Source organism: Budorcas taxicolor, chromosome 16 (genome assembly GCF_023091745.1).
Source record: "Budorcas taxicolor isolate Tak-1 chromosome 16, Takin1.1, whole genome shotgun sequence".
NCBI classification, from domain to species: domain Eukaryota; kingdom Metazoa; phylum Chordata; class Mammalia; order Artiodactyla; family Bovidae; genus Budorcas; species Budorcas taxicolor.
The window spans coordinates 27,230,757-27,252,311 of NC_068925.1; the positions used below are offsets into that span (position 1 = coordinate 27,230,757).

General features: G+C 40.3%; 1 protein-coding gene across 1 annotated transcript in view; it reads left to right on the forward strand.

The window, feature by feature from the left end:
• Window positions 1–2,229: 2,229 nt before the first annotated feature.
• DISP1 (dispatched RND transporter family member 1) overlaps window positions 2,230–21,555 on the forward strand; it is a 221,078-nt gene continuing 201,752 nt past the window's right edge. The window contains exon 1 of the mRNA XM_052653819.1: window positions 2,230–2,314. Within this exon, the coding sequence (XP_052509779.1) occupies window positions 2,263–2,314 (52 nt within the window). The 5' untranslated portion in view covers window positions 2,230–2,262. The remainder of the gene's footprint in view (window positions 2,315–21,555) is intronic.

Genomic DNA, 21,555 nt, shown 5'->3' on the forward strand with positions numbered 1-21,555 from the left:
ATTCTTCCATGCTCAGCTTTCTTTATAGTCTAACTCTCACATTCATGACCACTGGAAAGACCATAGCTTTGACTAGACAGACCTTTGTTGGCAAAGTAATGTCTCTGCTTTTTAATACGCTGTGTAGCTTGGTCATAGCTTTTCTTCCAAGGAGCAAGCGTCTTTTAATTTCATGGCTGCAGTCACCATCTGCAGTGATTTTGGAGCCCAAGAAAATAAAAGTCTCTCACTGTTTCCATTGTTTTCCCATCTATTTGCCATGAAGTGATGGGACCGGATGCCATGATCTTAGTTTTCTGAATGTTGAGCTTTAAGCTAAAATCTGTGTTTTTCTACTCCATCCAGAGGTGATACTATGCCCTCTAAGCATAGATGTTCTACAAGATGTCCAGTCTTCCTTTTATTTTACCTTAATTCTATCTCCATATATTGCAACATAGTTTGTTGCTGGCAAAAGGAAAAGAATTGGAAAAAACTGTTATACCATTTATTTCTAAAAAGGAAAAATGGGGTTTGGTGTGCAAGAGGGTACTGATTAAACAGTAGTAATAGCAAGTAAGAGAATAGAGGCAACAGTCCTCATTACTGTAGCTGGTAATGAAGTTTCTTCCTTCTCAGCCCCTTCATCCCATGGTTGCCACAGCTTCAGCTGGCCACTCAGTTGGTTCGGGTGATTTGCCCAGTAGACAACCCCAGGGGTCTGAGCTCTGGTGGCCTTGCCTGTGTAGGGTTGTTGTAGTCATCCATTGTTTTTACATCTGGGTATAACAGTTTAAATTGATGCTTTTGCACTATGGTGTTGGAGAAGACTCTTGAGAGTCCCTTGGACTGCAAGGAGATCAAACCAGGCAACCCTAAAGGAACTTTGTCCTGAATATTCATTGGAAGGACTGATGGTGAAGCTGAAGCCCCAATACTTTGGCCACCTGATGTGAAGAACTGACTCATCAGAAAACTAATGCTGGGAAGGACTGAAGGCAGGAGGAGAACGGGCAACAGAGAATGAGATAGCTGGATGGCATTACTGACTCTATGGACATGAGTTTAAGTAAACTCCAGGAGATGGTGATGGACAGGGAAGCGTGGCCGGCTGCAGTCCATGGGGTCACAAATAGTTGGATGCAACTGAGTGACTGAACTGACGACAGCTTGAGAAAACACCCTCACAATGTTCTATCCATGATCTTTCAAGTTATTTTCCTTTGATGAGTAGGCCAGTCATCCTAATCAACCCATGACTCAGTGTTTTGTCTGTTCCCCTACAGATAATGCACTGATTCCCTGTTGCCTGGAGTCTAAAGTCTAAATTCCTTAGTATAATACAAAGCAGTCTTCCAGATCTGGGCTTGCCTCCTCTCATTGTGCTTCCTCCCGCCTTTCCGATCGCAGACCTTGCTAAATTAGCTGTACCCTCTTCTAGATCCCTAATTAAACCAAGGTTTCTCTGGCATCCTTCTCCTCTGCATGCCCTTCCCTACCTTGTTTGACCTTTAACTCTTATTCATCATTCATTTCAGACTCACTGAGGAGCGGGTATTTCTATAGTCTTGTGTCTGCTCACCTTCCTACCCGCCACCACTGCCTTCAGCTCGGCCATAGTTCCTCTAATGCTCGATGGTTTCATTGCACTTATTTGCCCATATATCTGTCCCTATACCACCCTAAGTTTCCCGAGGGACGAGTCGCTGTTTGATTTACTCTCTGCCTAGTTCATTGCCCTGAGTGCCTCCCTCGCTTTATAAGGCAGGGGCTTGCATCTGTTTACAGCCTAGTCGTTCAATAAGTGATATATAGCAGGTGATAAACATCTGGATTAAGGAATGAAGCAGTGCTGCCTTGTGGTGTTATTCATCTCTGTTTATGTTTATGTCAATTTTCAACTAGATCGTGGGGGCAGGGGTCAGGGTCTGAGTCATCTCGTTCCTCTGGGGGCGTCAGCAAGAACAGCCCCTTGGTCAAGCGATTGCAGGTGCGTTGGCTCAACGGCTGTAAAGAGAAGCTGCAAGGAGAAAGACTTTTGGCGCCTTGGCCCTTAACAGTAAGCCTGTTTTCTCTCGGCCGGGTGCCTACGACCCCTGTTAACCCCCAGAGACTCCTCCTGACGTTCTGGCTAGACCCCACGGTGCGGTCTTTGCCCGCCAGCCGGCGGGGAGCGGGCGGGACTTCCGCTCCCGCTCGCGAATGCCTTCCGGCGCGAGGCGGAAGCCCGGCTCCGGTCCAGATCGGAGCCGGAGAGTCCCCAGGCACTTGTCTCCTCAGTGGATGCTTCTCGGCGCCCCTGCCGCCGCCCCGCGTCGCGGGACGCGGAGACCGGGTAGGGACGGGAGAATCGGGACTCCCCGCGCGGGCAGAGGGAGAACGGTGACCCCAGGTTTGAGGGAGGGGACTAGAATTGGGGGTCGGGGACCGGGGGCGGGGAGCTCAGGGCAGCCGTGAGGGTCTGGGGAGGGAGGCACTGGGGACCCTGAGGCCGGAGAGGCCTTGAGAAGGGGAGGGGGAGTGGCGGGTGACACTGGGCAGGAGGCGTCTCGGAGGAGGGCTGTCCCGCTTGGGGGAGTGTCCCGGGACTTGGCAGATCGTCTGTGAGGGTGGCATGAGTTGGCAAAGGTTGGCTTGCTGAGGAGGTTTGAGAGCAGGGAGTCAGCCCTTCTGTGAGGGTCGTAGGTGAGATGGACTCTTGACCTAACGGATTAGAAAGATGATCAGACCACCTATTGGATGCTGAACTCCTGTTGCCTCATTTGCAATTAATGCTGGTTTACTGATGCGGCTTTTTTTTTTTTTTTAAACCCTTGTGAATTTCAGGGAAGAATTTGCATTTCCAGGGAAAACTTGAGCTCTTCCGCACCCAGGTTCAACTCATGTTGCGTTTCTTTGTCAAATAGATAGTACTTTAAAGTTATCCTTATACCAGTAAGCCAGCCAAAGTTTCCCTTTTGGAATCTTGGCTGCCTTGCAGAGTTCAGGTTGTCTTATTTCCTTTGTCATGCAATCAGCTTCTAAATGCGTTTAGAATTACAGTGATAATTACATGGAAAGCCAGTGCAGTCACGTTGTCAGTTACTGTTCATTGTTTTTCTGCATGACTTTTGTAATGTATTTTTACTAAAAGTTATCCTGTTGTGTCTAGTTTTTGAGTAGCAATTCCTATGAATTTACTGTTACTTTTTATTTCTGCTACAAGGAAAACATGTTTTTTCCATTGATAGATTTAAAAAAAATACTGATAACCCAAGATCTGTTGTTATATACACATTAGCATATTTAGTTTTACTTATTGGCGACTGAGTAGTGTGTGGGCTTACTTTTATCATTACCAGAGGTAATTATTATTAATTTTAGTTATTGTCTTCATTTTATTTATGTTTTATTGACCACAATTAATATGTAATTCCTAATCTACATCATTATAGTGTCTCACTTCTGTGTACTTACAAAGAGTGTTTTAGCTTTAGGTAATGGCAAATTTTATTTTTTTGTGACAAACTGGGCAAGGTACCTAGGGAGAGCGTTATCCTTGGTGGAGGGTGATATCTGATGATTGAGTCTTTTGCTTGTTTCAAGCAGTTTATATTTCGGATGTTAACATTTTTTTATTTTTAAAACTACAGTATTGGTTTGTAGAGCTTTTAGATCTGATTTAGCGGTTTGACTTGCACTAATTCAAGTAAACCTGAGCAGTTTATGTATGTTGATGGCTTGGTGTCTTGCTAGCTTGTAAACTCTTTCCCCAGCTTTAATGAGGCATAATTGACAAATCAAAATTTCGTATACTTGAGGTGTACAACGTGATAACTTGATATGTATATATATTGCGAAATGATTATCACAGTCAAACTAATTAACAAACCATCACTTCACATAGTTACTAATTTCTTTCGTTTTGTGGTGAGAATGCTTAAAATGTACTCTTTTAATAAATTTGAAGTATACACCATAGTATTATTAAGCTAAACTCTTGATGGCCTTGAAAATTTATGCTTGTGTTAGATTATTATAACTTCCTGTGTTTAGGGGAACACCTGAAACTTTCAAGTGGAAAGCATTACGTAAACATAAACAATGCTGTAACATGAAAGGAAATTGAATAATTTTTCAAGTTAGAAAGTGAAAAGATGACACTGATCTTTAAAGCTATTGAATTAAATGTCAGGTAGATTTCTATATGTTTTAATTCAATCTTATTTCTTTAGACTGTACTGTTTTTCTGAAAAGGGCTTTTCTGATTTTTTCCATATATTGTTGATTTGAAAATGTGTTCTTTCCCCCTTTCTCTTGGTTTTAGGAGAAAGCCTGTAGGTTCTTAGACATTAGTTCATAGGAGAGGAAGTGCTCATTTTTGAAACATAAGAGTCCTGCCTTCTGTAGCAAGTGTCTAGATATGTGTTAGAGTAGTATGTTTGAAATTTGATTGCTTTGTGTTCTGGATTATCTTTGGAATTTTTGTCTTTTGTTCTAATGTTGAGTAAATTTCTTAGCCTTCCCTAGATAAATTCTAAGTATTATTTTGTAGGATTTAGATGTATTTTACAGTTTAACCAGTAGTGGCATTTTTAAAAAAAATCAGGGTGTGGGAAATTACTCATTATTCTTATGAATTTACTATTTTTTATTTCTGCTGCACTGAAACATGTATCTGTGCATTGGAAGAACTGTTAAAACAGCTATAATCAAAACTGCCTTGATATACACATGCTAGCACGTTTCTTTTTAATCACCAGTTTGTAATATGTGGAAGTAGCTTATTATATTGAGTTTTCTGGTTCTGTACTCTGATTGGGCTTTCTTGGTGGCTCAGTGCTAAAGAACCCGTCTGCCAGTGCAGATGTGGGTTCGATCCCTGAGTGGGTAACATCCCCTGGAGAAGGAAATGGCAACCCACTCCAGTATTCTTGCCTGGGAAATCCCATCACCAGAGGAGCCTGGTGGGCTACAGCATGGGATTGCAAAGAGTTGGACACGACTTATTGACTAAACAACAACAACTCTCTGATTATCAATTTTATGATTATGTAGTCCATTCTCACTTATCTGCATGCCCTAGTGGGCAGCCATTCCCTGCCTTTTGATGCAATCAGAAGGATTTGTTACAGCTGAGGAGTACAGCTTTGAACAGGGAGATACCAAGCAGAGTGTTGATCTGCTGATTTTACCATCCAGCTGTGTACTGCCTTTGATGCAGGCCCTTGGCAAGATTAACCGAGGCATAGTCGACCCCTTCTTTTAAAATCTCTTTCTGTCCTTTTTCTTTCTCTGAGTTAGACCTTTTTTTTCATAGTGACTAAGATGACATGGCCCTCCGTATGATGCAAAGTGAACAGCGTGGCCGAAAGGACTGCAGTTACGCGAGTAGAGCCTTGTTCATTCTGCTGAGTCTGAGCCCATAAATCTTGGCAAATTTTCCAGCCTTCAGGTATTGGGTTATGGCTGTGAACTACTTGTTTACATTATTGTTGTTTGAAAAATAGTTTTAATGCTAAATCATAATTGATTGAGGTGATATATAGAGACTCTTCTTAGTTCTGTGTGAGAGAAGCATCACATTAGATTTTATATGAGCTTTTCTATTAAAGTGATAATGATATGCCTCACAGTTACAAATATTGTAGAAAGTACACTGATGGCTTTTAATATTTGTTGTTCTTATTATTAGTTTTTGTTTTTATTTTGAGATCCCAAGGTAAAGAAAAACTATTGGATAAAAGATTTGGGCAGAGGTTGAAGAGGCTGACCATTACTGATGATGTAAGGGGTAATGTTTGAAGCTGTCTGCAGTGGTTGGAAGGAGTGTCTAAACATTAAGGTTGTTTCATATTGCCAGTGCCTGGTGATGTTAAGAAGCAGAAAGACTATTAGTTGCTTTTATTATTGTTTTAAAATTCCCTGCAGACAGTGTGCTCCCTCATTGCCAGTAGCGGGCAGGGAAAAAAATCCCTTCCATCTCTCCCACCTCTGTGAGAATGACCTGGCAGAGACTGGGAAGTCAGAGTTTATATGGTAATTAGGAGTGTTGGAGAGGTTTAAGGGGAGGGTTGAAGGTTCAAGAAGTATCAGTCACTTAGTCCTGTCCAACTCTTTGTGATCCCATGGACTATAGCCTGCCAGGCTCTGCTAGTCCATGGGATTCTCCAGGCAAGACAAGAGGGAGATGATATATATGTATGTGTTTGTATGTGTGAAAGTCACTCAGTAGTGTCTGACTCTTTGCGACCGCATGGACCATACAGTCCATGGAATTCTTCAGGTCAGAATCCTGGAGTGGGTTGCTGTTCCCTTCTACACACACACACACACAAACACATCCATGGAATTCTCCAGGCACACGCATACACACACACACACACACACACACACACACACACACACACAATTTTGATTTGCATTGTTGTATGGCATAAACCAACACAACATTGTAAAGCAATTATTCTCTAATTAAAAAAACAAATTAAAAACACATGTGAATAAAAAACAAATATTGAAGTTTATTTGCAAAATTGAGAGGAAGTAAGCATTGGGATCGGAGAAGGCAATGGCACCCCACTCCAGTACTCTTGCCTGGAAAATCCCATGGACGGAGGAGCCTGGTGGGCTGCCGTCTGTGGGGTCGCACAGAGTCAGACACGACTGAAGCGACTTAGCAGCAGCAGCAGCAAGCATTGGGATTGATGAGAACACTGCAGATGCCAGAAGACCAAGCACCATTTATGAGTGAACTTGTGTTAATTACATCAGAGGAGGGAGGGCAGGCCCTAGGAAGTGATACATAATCAAGTTATAGGCTTTCCCACAAGAACTGGTAAGATAAGCAGTATCAGTCAACTCCTAATATTTTAAACCTAAATGATGACTATTTCATAGTAATTGAATAAAGTTGCAAAAATAAAAATAGTACAGGGAACCACCTGGATACTGTTTACTCAGATTCACCAATTTTAAGGTTTTCCTTATTTGCTTTATTACTGAAGTAAGAGCACTCTGATGAAAGTAGAAAGTTGATATAAAACATGCTCCCAAGTACAACTGCTAACTTTATTTCTTTTCCTAGTAAAGTTATTTATTGGTTCTAACTCTCTGAGTTCTAGAGCTGGAAAGGACCTTGGGAAATAATCTGATTTGACTCCCTTAAGCACATCATGAGAAACAGCTGGGCTGGAAGAAGCACAAGCTGGAATCAAGATTGCTGGGAGAAATATCAATAACTGCAGATATGCAGATGACACCACCCTTATGGCAGAAAGTGAAGAGGAGCTAAAAAGCCTCTTGATGAAAGTGAAAGAGGAGAGTGAAAAAGTTGGCTTAAAGCTCAACATTCAGAAAACGAGGATCATGGCATCTGGTCCCATCACTTTATGGGAAATAGATGGAGAAACAGTGGAAACAGTGTCAGACTTTATTTTTTGGGGCTCCAAAATCACTGTAGATGGTGACTGCAGCCATGAAATTAAAAGATGCTTACTCCTTGGAAGAAAAGTTATGACCAACCTATATAGCATATTCAAAAGCAGAGACATTACTTTGCCAACAAAGGTCTGTCTAGTCAAGGCTATGGTTTTTCCTGTGGTCATGTATGGATGTGAGAGTTGGACTGTGAAGAAAGCTAAGTGCTGAAGAATTGATGCTTTTGAACTGTGGTGTTGAAGAAGACTCTTGAGAGTCCCTTGGACTGCAAGGAGATCCAGCCAGTCCATTCTAAAGGAGATCAGTCCTGGGATTTCTTTGGAAGGAGTGATGCTAAAGCTGAAACTCCAGTACTTTGGCCACCTCATGTGAAGATTTGACTCATTGGAAAAGACTCTGATGCTGGGAGGGATTGGGGGCAGGAGGAGAAGGGGACAACAGGGGATGAGATAGCTGGATGGCATCACCAAGTCGATGGACGTGAGTCTGAGTGAACTCCAGGAGATGGTGATGGACAGGGAGGCCTGGTGTGCTGTGATTCATGGGGTCGCAAAGAGTCGGACACGACTGAGTGACTGAACTGAAGGATATTAAATGTTGACCAATCCAGCACAAGTAGGTTTTGAGTTCTAAATCTCTGTAGCCTCTTCCAGCGTCTTATCATCTTGACATGTTGGATTCATTTCATTTGATCTCAAAAGAAGTATGTAAAATGTTATTTTCTAGACCTGTCTGTAATCTCGCTTGCAACCATTTAAGTCCACCTCTTCTGAGTTTCATTTCCTTTTCCTATAGAAAACCGCTGAACAGCATTCTTTAGAAGAACACACAACTTATTCTATAATAAGTACCTTGTTACTTTTCTTTGGATAAGACTCTCTTTTCCTTGACGTTTTCTACCCAAAACATGCTTTCTGTGTCTCTACTTAAATCACAAGATCTGAACTTGGTTGATTTTATATGATAATAGGTTTTTCATATCCTTTTTAAAGTGAGGTGAACAGAGCTTAGAAGAGTCTGACTAATGTAGAACAATAACAATTAAAAGTTATGTATAAATTATTTAGGTAGTGCTTTTCTTATTTGGTCCTCTGATCCTTAAGGCAGGAGAGGTGGTATCCTTAGTTCAGAGGTAGAAAAACTTGAGCCACAGAAAGGTTCACTGACTAGCTGGGCTGGGCTGGAACTGGGATGCAGGTATTCAGCATTTTTGAATGAAAACGCTGCACTTGTATAACTGATTTTTAAATTGAGATGCATGACTTTACACTTGCTTCCTGTTAAATTTTATCCTGCCTGTGTTTCAGCTATTCACGATTTTAAATGAAAAGTCTTCCAACCCTAAATCCGGTTCTCTTTTCAACTGCATCTCACTTTGAGGTCCTTACATACCATGTATTTTAAAATGTACCTTAAAATCACTTGGCTGTCTTATTTCTTCTCTCCGTTCTCTATCATAGCTTGCTACTAGGGAAATAAAGTGTCTGTTGCCTCAGCTTGTACTTTTTCGTCTGCACTTAAAAGAATGTTATTGCAGAATTGGATGAACCTGTAACAGTCGCTTAATCCATTCTTCTACCTGATTTGGGTACCCTGATAACACTTCTTATCCCAGAGGACTTTAGGCCCTTGCCCGAATACATAGAGTGACTAGGTGTTCACTTCCTTTTTATGCAACAGATCCAAATTACCTATTGTGTGTATTTTAAAAAAATCTAGTCGGTTTTAGTTGTAGAGAGACACAGAAGAACTATTTCCTCTTTGCTATGTAAAGTTTTGTAACATATTTAAAGATAACTATGTCTTATTATCTCTTCTTCACGCTAAATAATGCCAATATCTAGATCTCTCACTATCCCAATTGTCTTATTCTGGATGCAGTAGATTGTCAGTATTCTGAAAATTCAGCTTCCATAACTGTCTACACTAGTTTAGATGTCTGATCAAGGCAGCAAATAGTGGGACTGTTAACTTCCTGTAAGGTGGACACCATACTCTTTTTGTCCAAAATTGTGTTAATATACAAGCCAACACATCTTGCTCTTATATGAAGCATTTGGTAAGCCAAAGCCCCCTAGATTTCTGCAGGAACTGTCTGTTCTGTTAGTGGTCCTTGTACCTGTAGAGCTGAGTTTTAAATTGAAATGCATGACTTTACACTTACTCCCTATTTAATTTTATCCTACCTGTGTTTCAGCTATTCAGCATTTTAGCTTATAAAGATGTATGTTGGTCTCAATATTCTTGTTTGTGTATTAGCCATCCTTTTCAGCTTTGTCCTCTTTGTTTATAATACTTATTCCTCAGAGACTGTGTTCAGTCAGGGCTGGCTTTGGGCTGTTTGTGGCTAAGTAGCTAATGCACCTTGTAGGTTTAGAAGTGGGTCATATAGGAAGTTCTCTGCAGAGAAATGTGAGAAGTGCTAGTTCCCTGGACCTGGTTGCCTTATTCCCTGGGAGACCCAAGAATTACTTATAGACCATTTCAAAGCCTTGCTGGTTTTTTTCCTCTTCCTTCCACTCACTTTTACATGCATGTCTCTGAAGAATAGAAAAATAAATAAATCATTGAAATTATGTTCTAATGTGCCTGTCTCTCTTAGCTCTCAAAACTGAATGTCACTATTTAACCTAGAATAGTTGGAAACTTGATTTAAAGAAAGTATCTGGGACCCACCCTTTCTTATGTTTACTGTGTTGCTTTGGGATTTAGTCTTTGAAATACTTAAAGACTATAGATGGGGAAACAGTGGAAACAGTGTCAGACTTTAGATTTTGGGCTCCAAAATCACTGCAGATGGTGATTGCAGCCATGAAATTAAAAGACACTTACTCCTTGAAAGGGAAGTTATGACCAACCTAGATAGCATATTCAAAAGCAGAGACATTACTTTGCCAACAAAAGTTTGTCTAGTCAGGCTATGGTTTTTCCAGTGGTCATGTATGGATGTGAGAGTTGGACTGTGAAGAAAGCTGAGCGCTGAAGAATTGATGCTTTTGAACTGTGGTGTTGGAGAAGACTCTTCAGAGTCCCTTGGACTGCGAGGAGATTCAACCAGTCCATCCTAGAGGAGATCAGTCCTGGGTGTTCATTGGAAGGACTGATGCTGAAGCTGAAACTCCAATACTTTGGCCACCTCATGTGAAGACTTGACTCATTGGAAAAGACCCTGATGCTCGGAGGGATTGGGGGCAGGAGGAGAAGGGGACAACAGAGGATGAGATGGCTGGATGGCATCACCGACTCGATGGACACGAGTTTGGGTAAACTCCGGGGAGTTGGTGACGGACAGGGAGGCCTGGCGAGCTGCGATTCATGGGGTCGCAAAGAGTCGGACACGACTGGGCGACTGAACTGAACTAATGACTTACTTACACTCTAAGGCTTCCCTGGTGGCTCAGTGTTAAGAATCTACTTGCCAGTGCAGGAGATGCGGGTTTCATCCCTGAGTCAGGAAGATCCCTTGGAGAAGGAATGTGAGCCCACTCCAGTAGTCTTGTCTGGAAAAATCCCAGGGACAGAGGAGCCTGGTGGGCTACAGTCCATGGGGTTGTAAAGAGTCTGACGTGACTTAGCCACTGAGCATGAGCACGATTCACACTCTAAGACTTAAAACTGCCATGAACTATAAAAAGGTATTTAAAGAGAGACTTGTACTTGGAAACAATAATTAACATTCTTAGAAACTGGGCTTGCCGTTGGCCTTAGTCTATTATATAGGTGTGTGTATGATATGTAGACTTATGTGGAGATTATTTCCACTTTTGAATCTAGTAATTTTGAATTTTGAATCTAGTAATCTCTTACATAGATAGTGCAGATACTGAACGTTTCTGCCCTCTTGAATGCTGTTCTAGAGTTGTTCTGTGCAGAACAAGAGACAGCTCTCTATAACATAATTGAATGTGGAAAATGGACTGGCTTAGAGTAGAATCTTTCTGTCTGATACTCAAGGGCAGTTGCCTCGGTGATGACTGGGTTCTTTCATTGACTCTGTAACACTGCCAGTTCTCTTCACAATTGGTTGGAAATAATCACAGTGACAGCTCCAGTGTGCTGGAGGACTTAGAGGTCCTAAGCCATTTCTTGTGTATTTAATACAGCAAGGGAGAGGAGATACAGAAACTGCACCTACATTGAGAGATCTGTGTTTTTCTGTAAAAATGACTTCAGCTAGCCAGTGAAAGTTGTGTTTAAACTCTTGAAACACATTAGATTTGTTTCAGAATTGTGGGCAAGATTGGTGTCTTTGTTAGTGAAATTTGGTCAAAAAGATTTCATTAGTTTAGATCAGTGGTTTTTAACCTGGCAGAGCAGATGCTCTGTTTTTAAAACATGTCTTGTAGTCCCCCCTTTACTATGCTGAAGTGAATTCATAGATATATTGTAACTACTTGCAAACCTGACTGCAAAGAAATGAACATAATGTTCTAACTCTAAATATAAAGGAGAAATAAAAATAAAGTCATTAAATATATATTTCAAAATGTATATACTCTATACATAGCAAGTGGTTAACTTTGTTACCTGTATCTGGAATTATTGTGACTGAAATAAGTAAAAATTCAGGTTTATTCAGATAAATTGTACTTACATACACTGAATTATATTGCAGTCATTGAGATGATTTTCCAAAATGTTGAATTAACTCTTGGCAAAATTCAGAAAAAAATTTAAATACAGTCTTGCCTTGACTTTCAGAGCAATTACATTTTGGGCGAGCTTATATATTATTAAAAATGAGAAAAAGAGAATTCCTATTTGTATGTTAAATGGAGTTACAGTCTAGACTTAGTAATTTAAACAGGTCTGTTTCTAGTGGGATATTAAAAAATCGAGGAGGATGCAGGATTATCCTTTGTTGTACAGCAGTGCCCCTCATTCCTCAGTGTGCCAAGTGCTTTCGGTGGCCCCAGTCATTGTCAAAACCAAGAAATGTTCACACAAACTTTCGAAACATCCCATAGGGTTTAAAATTAAACCATATTATTTTTCAGCTTCATAAGCTTGAAGGCGATGGCATCCCACTCCAGTACTCTTGCCAGAAAAATCCCATGGACGGAGGAGCCTGGTGGGCTGCAGTCCATGGGGTTGCTAAGAGTCGGACACGACTGAGCGACTTCACTTTCACTTTTCACTTTCATGCATTGGAGAAGGAGATGGCAACCCACTCCAGTGTTCCTGCCTGGAGAGTCCCAGGGATGGGAGAGCCTGGTGGGCTGCTGTCTATGGGGTCACACAGAGTTGGACACGACTGAAGCGACTTAGCAGCAGCAGCAGCAAGCTTAAAGGAAGCCAGTTTCGTGTGTGTGTGTGTGTGTGTGTGTGTGTGTGTGTGTGTGTAGAACTATCTTTTTAGATTAGGGATAACAAATATGTTTTAATGTCACAGTTCTGGTTCATTGGTGATGGTTGCCTTGAGCATTGTGTTAAACATTTTGAGGCGAAGTCCAACCTCAGTAGGAAATAGTACTCTGATCGATTAGTCATGTCTGCCCTAGGTAGAAGGGGAAATGGCTGCGTGGACAGCTGCCGCATATCCCATCTCAGGATAGCTCAATATATCTTCACCCACTGGGTACCAGTACCCCCACCTTATGGGATTTGGGAACACGGGGTGGGGAAGGTTTTGGTTGTCATAGTGATGGATGTGTATTTGTGACTGTTCATGAAACCAGGAATGCTAAACGACCTACAGTGCTCTAGATAGATAGTTCCACACTGTAGGAAAATATCCTATCCAAAAAGCATGAAGTCACTTATTGAGGACTAACCAATCTAGCTTGGAAAACAATTCGTTTGTAGAACCTGTTCTGAGCCAGATGGTCACTGGCATTGGATATAGGGATATCTTGGCATTGAATGGGAGTTTGCCATATGATCTCCAGGGTCTTTTCTAGCTCCTTGATTTCATGTGTATAAATCAGAGCTTAGCAAACTATGGTCCACAGGCCAAATCTGGCCTGTTTTAGTGAATCAAGTTTTATTGGAATATCAGCCATACTCATTTATGTACTGTCCTTGGCTGCCTTGGGGCTACAGTGGCAGAGCTGAGTAGTTGCCAGTGAGACTTTATGGCCTGCAAGGCCTAAATACTACTGACCCTTTACAGAAAAAAAGTTTATAGGTACCTAGAATCAGTAACACTTTTTGAATGGAACCAGCATATGAACTGATATTTCTAAATATGTCATTCTATGTCTTTAGTAGTTTCTATGTATTTTGGGGTTTCTAAAATCTTTTTCTGTGTCAGTGTACCATGGCAGGCTAACTAGTTGATGGATCAACAATAAAACTTAGAGCTGGAAAATTCCCAGCTTGATTCTGCAAATATACCTCAGTAAAGTACTGCAAAGTCTACTACTTCTCTTTGCCTGATTCCTTAGTCTTTAAAATTGGGCTGGTAAGTGACTTTCTTCAGTAATGTCATATAATGTCTAGTTATGAAACTCTTTGAAGGCCATGAAAATGAGAAAAAAAATTGAATCTCAGAATTTTCTGAAATCAGTTTTGGAACTTAACAGTTCAATGTGGAAAACATCACTATTCTTTTTCTTCCTATGTATTTTAATAAAGAAAAGCACAGTGAGATAATTGTTGCAGTAACATTCTGAATACTTATTTAAAATGCTTTAATATTTTAAAGAGGTTACCAGAAACAGACATGTGTTAATTCTTACTTAAAAAGGAGAATACTAGTTTGAGTATTTAGTATGTTAGTGTAGCAGTCAGGGTTCTCGAGAGAAACAAAACCACTCTCATTTGTAGTGCATCTGTGTATTTTTAAAAAGAGATTTGTTTTCATGAATTGACTCATGACATTGTGGGGGGACAAGTTCAAAATTTATAGGAAAGACTGCCAGATTTAAGGTCAGGTGATGCTTCAGTATTGAGATAGGATTCTTTCTCTGGGAAAACTCGGTTTTTACTCTTAAGCCCTTAGGCTGATTAGATGTGTCCCACCCACATTGTCAAGGGTAATCTTCTTTACTTAAAGTCAACTTACTGTAGATATTAACTATATCTACATAATACCTTTACAGTAACACCTAAATTAATGTTTAATTAAGTGACTGGGTACTATATCCTAGCAAAGTTGACAGATAAGACTAATCTTCACAGTTAGTATTTGGAATACTTTTGGTGTGTTAAACACATATGTGGTATATGAAATATTGCGGTAGTGATTAGTTAATAGGAGAGTGTGTATGTTCACAGCCTAGTAGTCTTTAAGGGATTACCTGGGTTTTCAGTCATGTGTCAAATAGAGAATGGAAAATGGACAACTTAATCCACCTTGTCACCCTTTGAAATTTAAGTTTTTCTCTGTTTTTGTGGTTTTAATATGTTGTATATTAATTTTTTAAAATGTAAGATGCCTTAAGTAATTTTAATCATTTCATAACAATTCTTCTGTTTTTACAAGTTAATGGCTTTTGGTAGCCTTTTTATAGGAAAAAAAAATGTAGATCTAGGAATTAGTCTTGAACTTATTTAGTCTAATTCCCTTCAGTAACAGTTGAGAAACTAGTCCTGCAAAAGTGGAGTGATTTGCCCTGGTAACATATCCTACTGTAAAAGAACCAAGATCTATCCAGATCTGGTTTCCAATTCCAGCGCCTTTTCTGCCACCAGAATGGTTACAGTTAAATGATGCTAATCATGGGCAGGTTTTCTGAAGAGAAAGTCATTTTGAGTCTTATTTAAGGGAGTGAATATGAATTAATAGTTAAGAGAATAGTGGTGAAATTCATGCCATTCAGTGACTCTGAAAGGAGAGGGAGGGCAGAGAGAAGTGTGATACTGTAAGATATTTCCAACTGGACCACATATCCAAGTGGGGCACACAGTGACATGGGATACCCCCGGGGCTTGAAGAGATTTTACTAGGAAATATAATACAGGCCAGCCACTGGATGATTCACAGGGGATATTGCAGAGGATCTTAAGAGTAGGTAACACTTGGACCAAGATAAGTTACTGAAAGCTTTCTTTGTTGAGGAGATTGAGAATAGAGAAAAATGTAGCTGTTATAACTCAAGTGCTCTCTGTAAACCCACATAGCTCAAGGGTTTGGAATTCCTCTAGGAGGGAATTTTAAGGACCTTGGGGCATAGAGAAAAGTTGTAGGATGTAAAGGGATCCTTTAGAAGGTTGCCAGGTTTCAGGTATAATCTGAGCTTCCTTATCTGTCAAATCATAATACCTGATTAACATAGTTGTTATAAGGAGTAAAGGGGATACTGTATGTAATGTGGTTAGCATAACGTCTGGCACATAGCATTCAGTAAACAATAGCGTTTATTTTATTATGTCATAGCAATTGGCTGAGAGTCTAGAGTGAGATCCTTTTTTCCCTACTTATTCTTTATGTCTCCTCCATTGCTCTTTATCGTGGCTTTTCCCCCTCAAGTATTTTTTTAGTTTCTTTATTTTTAATTAGAGGGTAAATGCTTTGCAATATTGTGTTGGTTTCTGCCATATATTGGCGTGAATCAGTCAAAGGTATATGTGTGTCCCCTCTGTCTTGAACCTTCCTGGCACCTCCCACCCCATCACACCCCTCTAGGTTGTCGCAGAGCACCAGATTTGAGCTACCTGCACCCTACGGCAAATTTCCACTGGCTGTGTCTGTTGTACATAGGTAATGTGTATGCTTCTACGCTGCTATCTCAGTTTGTCTCATCCTCTCCTTCCCCCACTGTGTCCATAAGTCAGTTCTCTTTGTCTGTCTCCATTGCTGCCCTGTAGATAGGTTCATCAATACCATCTTTCTAGATTCCATATACATGCATTAATATATGATATTATCCTTTCAACAAAGGAGAAAGTTATATTAATATGAAACAGTGGGGAACTCTTCAGCATGCTTTCTGTTTCAGGTTTCTTGCTTCCGGGCGGGTGCATGTCTCTGACTCTGTTTAGTGCTTCTCTACCTCTGTGATCCTCAGGCTAGCTCTTTTTTGAATAAGCTGTGCACTTTTTTTGCGGCGGGGACCATATTTCAATTTCAAAATCCATCTCCTCAAATTAAAAGGATGTACTTTCCTAACAGCACTATCTCCAATTAACTTTGTTGCCTCTTCTGCCCCCACTCCGCTCCCCCCCCCCCGCCCCCCCGGCCCCCTGCCGCCCCCACCAACACTCTTTGGAATTTACCTGTGAAGATATGGTTGGAAGGGAAGTGGAAAGTACAAGACTTTGGAGTAACTTCTCACTTTCCTCTTCAGAGGGTTATTTCTTTTAGTTTTGAGAAAAAAAATGAACTATTTGATGGATGTCAACTCCTAAGATAACTGGTTTAAAAAAAAGGAATTTCCTATGTTAATTGTGTGTTAAGATAGAAAAACACTTCTCAGTGGTAATCAAGTGACAGATTTTTTCAGTGTGTAGGCTTGTGGGTTTTTTTGTTTGTTTTTGGGCCATGTCTTAGGGCATACAGGATCTTAGTTCCTTCACCAGGGATTGAACTTGTGCCCCCTGAAGTGGAAGCACAAGGTCATAATCACTGGACCATCAGGGAAGTCCCATGGGCTAACTATGAGGCTTCGAGTATATATCTCAACTTTACTGCAGCTGTTTCTGAACCAGACCTGGAAACCATTGCCCTAGTGTTCAGAGGCTGGTAAAGTTTACACTTAACTTGGAGTGACTTAGTATGTTATCATTCGAAGGAGCCTTTCCAGTGCTTGAAGATCTGTTAAGGAAGGGTTCTTTCTTGAAACCCTTAGAGGTGAAAGAGAGGTTCTGTGCACAATTTTGTATGCTAGGCTTTTAAATTTAAACTGAGAAATTTGTTGTATGTCTACATTCATAAACAAAGGAGTTCAGAAAAGCTTGAAAGAGGCCTTTAAGGAGAAGTGAATTTGACTCTTTCTTTCTAGCTATCCCTATTTTTTCCCCCAAAGATGCAACTAAATAAACATCACTTTTTTAGTGATTTTTGATTTTTCTATAGTTTGATCATAAGATAGAACACCTTCCTGTTTTCAGGCCCCAGTGTTTCAAATTGTATGGTGTTCTGTTTCACAGTCCTACAGTTGATAAGTATTGGTGGTCTGTAGTAGCATTTGGTCAGTGAGACATGCTGGTGATTATTGTCTCAAAAAAGTAAGTGCTGTGTTGATCATTAGTGTTTGTTCTCTGATGCATACTCTCCTGCAATTTCTTCCTTTCCTGGCTGTTATTTCCTCCATTGGATAACAACGCTTTCTCATCTCACAAGTGCCCTATGCATTCATAACACTTTTTATTTCTTTGTTTTGTCCTTTAATCCCTCTTCCAAATGAAATCTCCATTTCTCTCATAACTGATAGCTAATATGTAGTTATTTGATTAAGTTAATTCAGAGTAGGAATGGAATGATTGATAGACCTAATCACAAGGTATATTATGTAAGTTAGATGTATTTTTAAGTGAAATTTATGAAACTAAATAAAAAAACCTGTCAACTCAGAGAAATAGCAGATGGTTTCATATTTAGAGATGACATGTTTGCTTTACTACTTCTGACTTCCTTTTTTTTTTTTTTGATTGCCAATTTCTGTGAGAGCATATTTCTTCCCTCCAGAAATTGAGAAAGAATAAAAGGAAGAGACAAGGTGTTTGACAAATAGGGATAGCTACTTCTTGACTCTTCCTTCTCCAGGCCTTCCCTCTGTAATGTCACTATATGTTTTTTGCTTGTTTAGTTAGATACTCTTCTTGAGAAATATAACTCATCTCTTAGTTCAGGTTCCTGTCTTCCAACTTGTCAAAAGAAATTTTCCTTATTTAAATGTTGTCAAATTATGTGTTCGTCTATGAAACTGATGATTTTACTTTCTTTTTCAGAACAGTTTTAAGTGACATGAAGAATTTTTTCCATCAAGTAAAAGTCACTACTAAGTGTGTCCTGTTGTTGAAAATGTCTCTAATAATACTAGTCTCTATATTGATAATGTACTCAGTGTACTCCAAGTGCTACACTGGGCATTTAATATATATTATATTCAATCCTTATAACAACCTTTATATAAGGTAAATATTTATATTTCCCTTTTAGAGATGAGGGAAGTTTGGAGAGAGTAGATCATTTGTGTAAGTTTATACTACTTGTAAATGGTGGAACTAATTTTAAAACCCATCTGCTTTTGGTTGTACACTGTTTTCCTCTGCATTTGAAAAGTACCTGAAATATTTTGGTGCCTGTACCTACAGTACTTTTTAGAGAGTACGAGCAGCATGTTGAGTATAGAATTTTTTTGTATATCCGTGTACTCCTGAAAGTGTTTTATGATTCATTTGCTCCACTTTAAACTTTTATTAATGCAATCAATTTATTACTGATAAATGTTTTTTTTGTTGTTGTTGTTCCCCAAGGATGGTACTATAATTAATGTAGCATCTAGCATAAGGAAGTAGAAACCTAATATTTGCTGCATGAATAGAAACAACAACAAAAAGAGAAGTGACAGGTAATATGAGGGGGTGTTCACATAAAAATTCATTTCTTTTGGAATGTGAGGCAGGAACATTCCTCATATTACAGCATGCTGCAGGGCAGGGTTAGAATCCAAGCTTTGATTAAAATCATCCAAACTCTTTTATTTCTTTGCTTTACAACCACATTTTTGCAGGCTGAAAAGAATAATGGAGAGAGTAATGATGAAATACATTTCCATCTGCTGCAAAAAAAGCAACAAAACGACATTTAGACAGTTTCATTTTTTTAAACCTAGATTTAAAAGGCTGCTTTGAAATGAAGAGTAAATTAGTGACTACCTAATAAGTAGTTATTACATTCCTGTGCTGGAAGCCTGTGCAGGTGATACTGAAGGTGCGGCTGCCAGTTAACAGTTCAGTCTCAAATAGTTTCTCCCTTGGGGATAGTATAAGCATTCAAGCATTCTTGAGAAGCTTTCCTTTTCATCCCCAATTGAGAGGTTTTAGATAAAGGTGTTACCTTCCCTGAACTACTTAGGTTTTCTTAGGCTGTCAAGGTCAAAAGCAAACCAAACATTTAGAATTATCTGCAGTAGATCATTTTACTCACTGGAACAAGAGAGAATGAAGCTGTTTCGAATAGCTACTATCTCGAATATATTTCCCTTCTCACCAGCCACTAGAACTATTGGGTTAGGGGGGCATACTGAATTTCTGTGTTTACAGAATAGTTTATGGTTCTTGATTCTTTTAGACATTGTATGGTTTATCGTGGTTGCCCCTCAAGATCACTTTAGCAGCAGTATGTTGTGTAGTCGCTAAGTCATGCCCAACTCTTTTGTGACCCCGTGGGCTTCCATGGTGGCTCAGATGGTAAAGAATCTGCTTGCAGTGCAGGAGAACATATTTAATCCCCGAGTCGGGAAGATCCCTTGGAGAAGGAAATGGCAACCCACTCCAGTATTCTTGTCTGGGAAATCTGGTGGACAGAGGAGCCTGGTTGGGTACAGTCCATGGGGTTGCAAAGTGAGTGGACGTGACTGAGCGACCTAACACTTTCACTTTATTTCACTTTCACTGTAGCCCACCAAGCTCCTCTGTCCATGGGATTTCCCAGGCAAGAATACTGGAGAGGGGTGCCATTGCCTCATCCAGGGGATCTTCACGACCCAGAGATTGAATCCTGGAACCAGTGTCTCCTGAACTGCAGATGGATTCTTTACCACTGAGGCACCTGAGAAGCAGCAGTATAGTGTAGAAGAAATTCATTAGTCACTTAATACTGTAATCCAATTATTAGTAATTAGATCTCTGAGCTCAAGTGAGTAGATTAGTAGTCACCTTTATGGATGTGAGAGTTGCACTGTGAAGAAAGCTGAGCGCCGAAGAATTGATGCTTTTGAACTGTGGTGTTGGAGAAGTCTCTTGAGAGTCCCTTGGACTGCAAGGAGATCCAACCAGTCCATTCTGAAGGAGATCAATCCTGGGAGATCTTTGGAAGGAATGATGCTAAAGCTGAAACTCCAGTACTTTGGCCACCTCATGCGAAGAATTGACTCATTGGAAAAGACTCTGATGCTGGGAGGGATTGGGGGCAGGAGGAGAAGGGGACAACCGAGGATGAGATGGCTGGATGGCATCACGGACTCGATGGACGTGAGTCTGAGTGAAGTCTGGGAGTTGGTGATGGACAGGGAGGCCTGGTGTGCTGCAGTCCATGGGGTCGCAAAGAGTCGGACACGACTGAGCGACTGAACTGAGCTGAACTGAACTTATGCTTTACTAATTTTTAATGATTTAATTTGTGGTTCTTTGGTGTTGGCTTCCAGGTTATTATATTTGCTGAATGTTGTATGATGGGCATTAGGATTATCTGGTCCCATAAAGGAGTGAGAACATAATTTCTTAATTTAACTCCTTCAGGTGATTTTTTGACACTTCTGCTAGTGTGGTGCTACAAAGCAGTTTTAGATAGAGGATAATAGTTATACAACTAGCTAATAATAAATATTTACTATGTGCCAATCATTGTGCTCAGTGGTTTACACCTGTTATCTAATTTAATCCTCGTTGCAGTTTTATTAAGGACCCTTATTGTGCCAACTTCATAGATACAGGAGAAGGCAATGGCACCCCACTCCAGTACTCTTGCTTGGTAAATTCCATGGATGGAGGAGCCTGGTGGGCTACAGTCTGTGGGGTCACGAAGAGTCGGACATGACTTCACTTTCACTTTCACTTTAATGCATTGGAGAAGGAAATGGCAACCCACTCCAGTGTTCTTGCCTGGAGAATCCCAGGGACGGGGGAGCCTGGTAGGCTGCCGTCTCTGGGGTCGCACAGAGTCGGACACGACTGAAGTGACTTAGCAGCAGCATGGAGGCTAAATAGCTTGCTTACGTTACACCGGAATTAGAGGTGGGATTTGAATGGGGACAACCTGACTTCAGGGCTTTAGCCCTTAACTGCTCTACTGTACAGCAAGTTGATGCCTTCTGTTTTATGCATAACAACTCTATTATTAAGATTTCCACTCGTAAAATTCTCCCATGTTGTTTCCTGTTAGAGTCTGTATACAGATTTTCCATTTCTATTCTTATAAAACTTTCATCTTTAGTTTTAGAGGTTACCAGTTGGTTTCCTGCAAAACTTTTAAAAGTTTTTACCATTTTTATTCCAGGTAAGAGGGTTGTGTCACCTTGCTATTTGACATATGTGCTTTAAAGTTGGCGG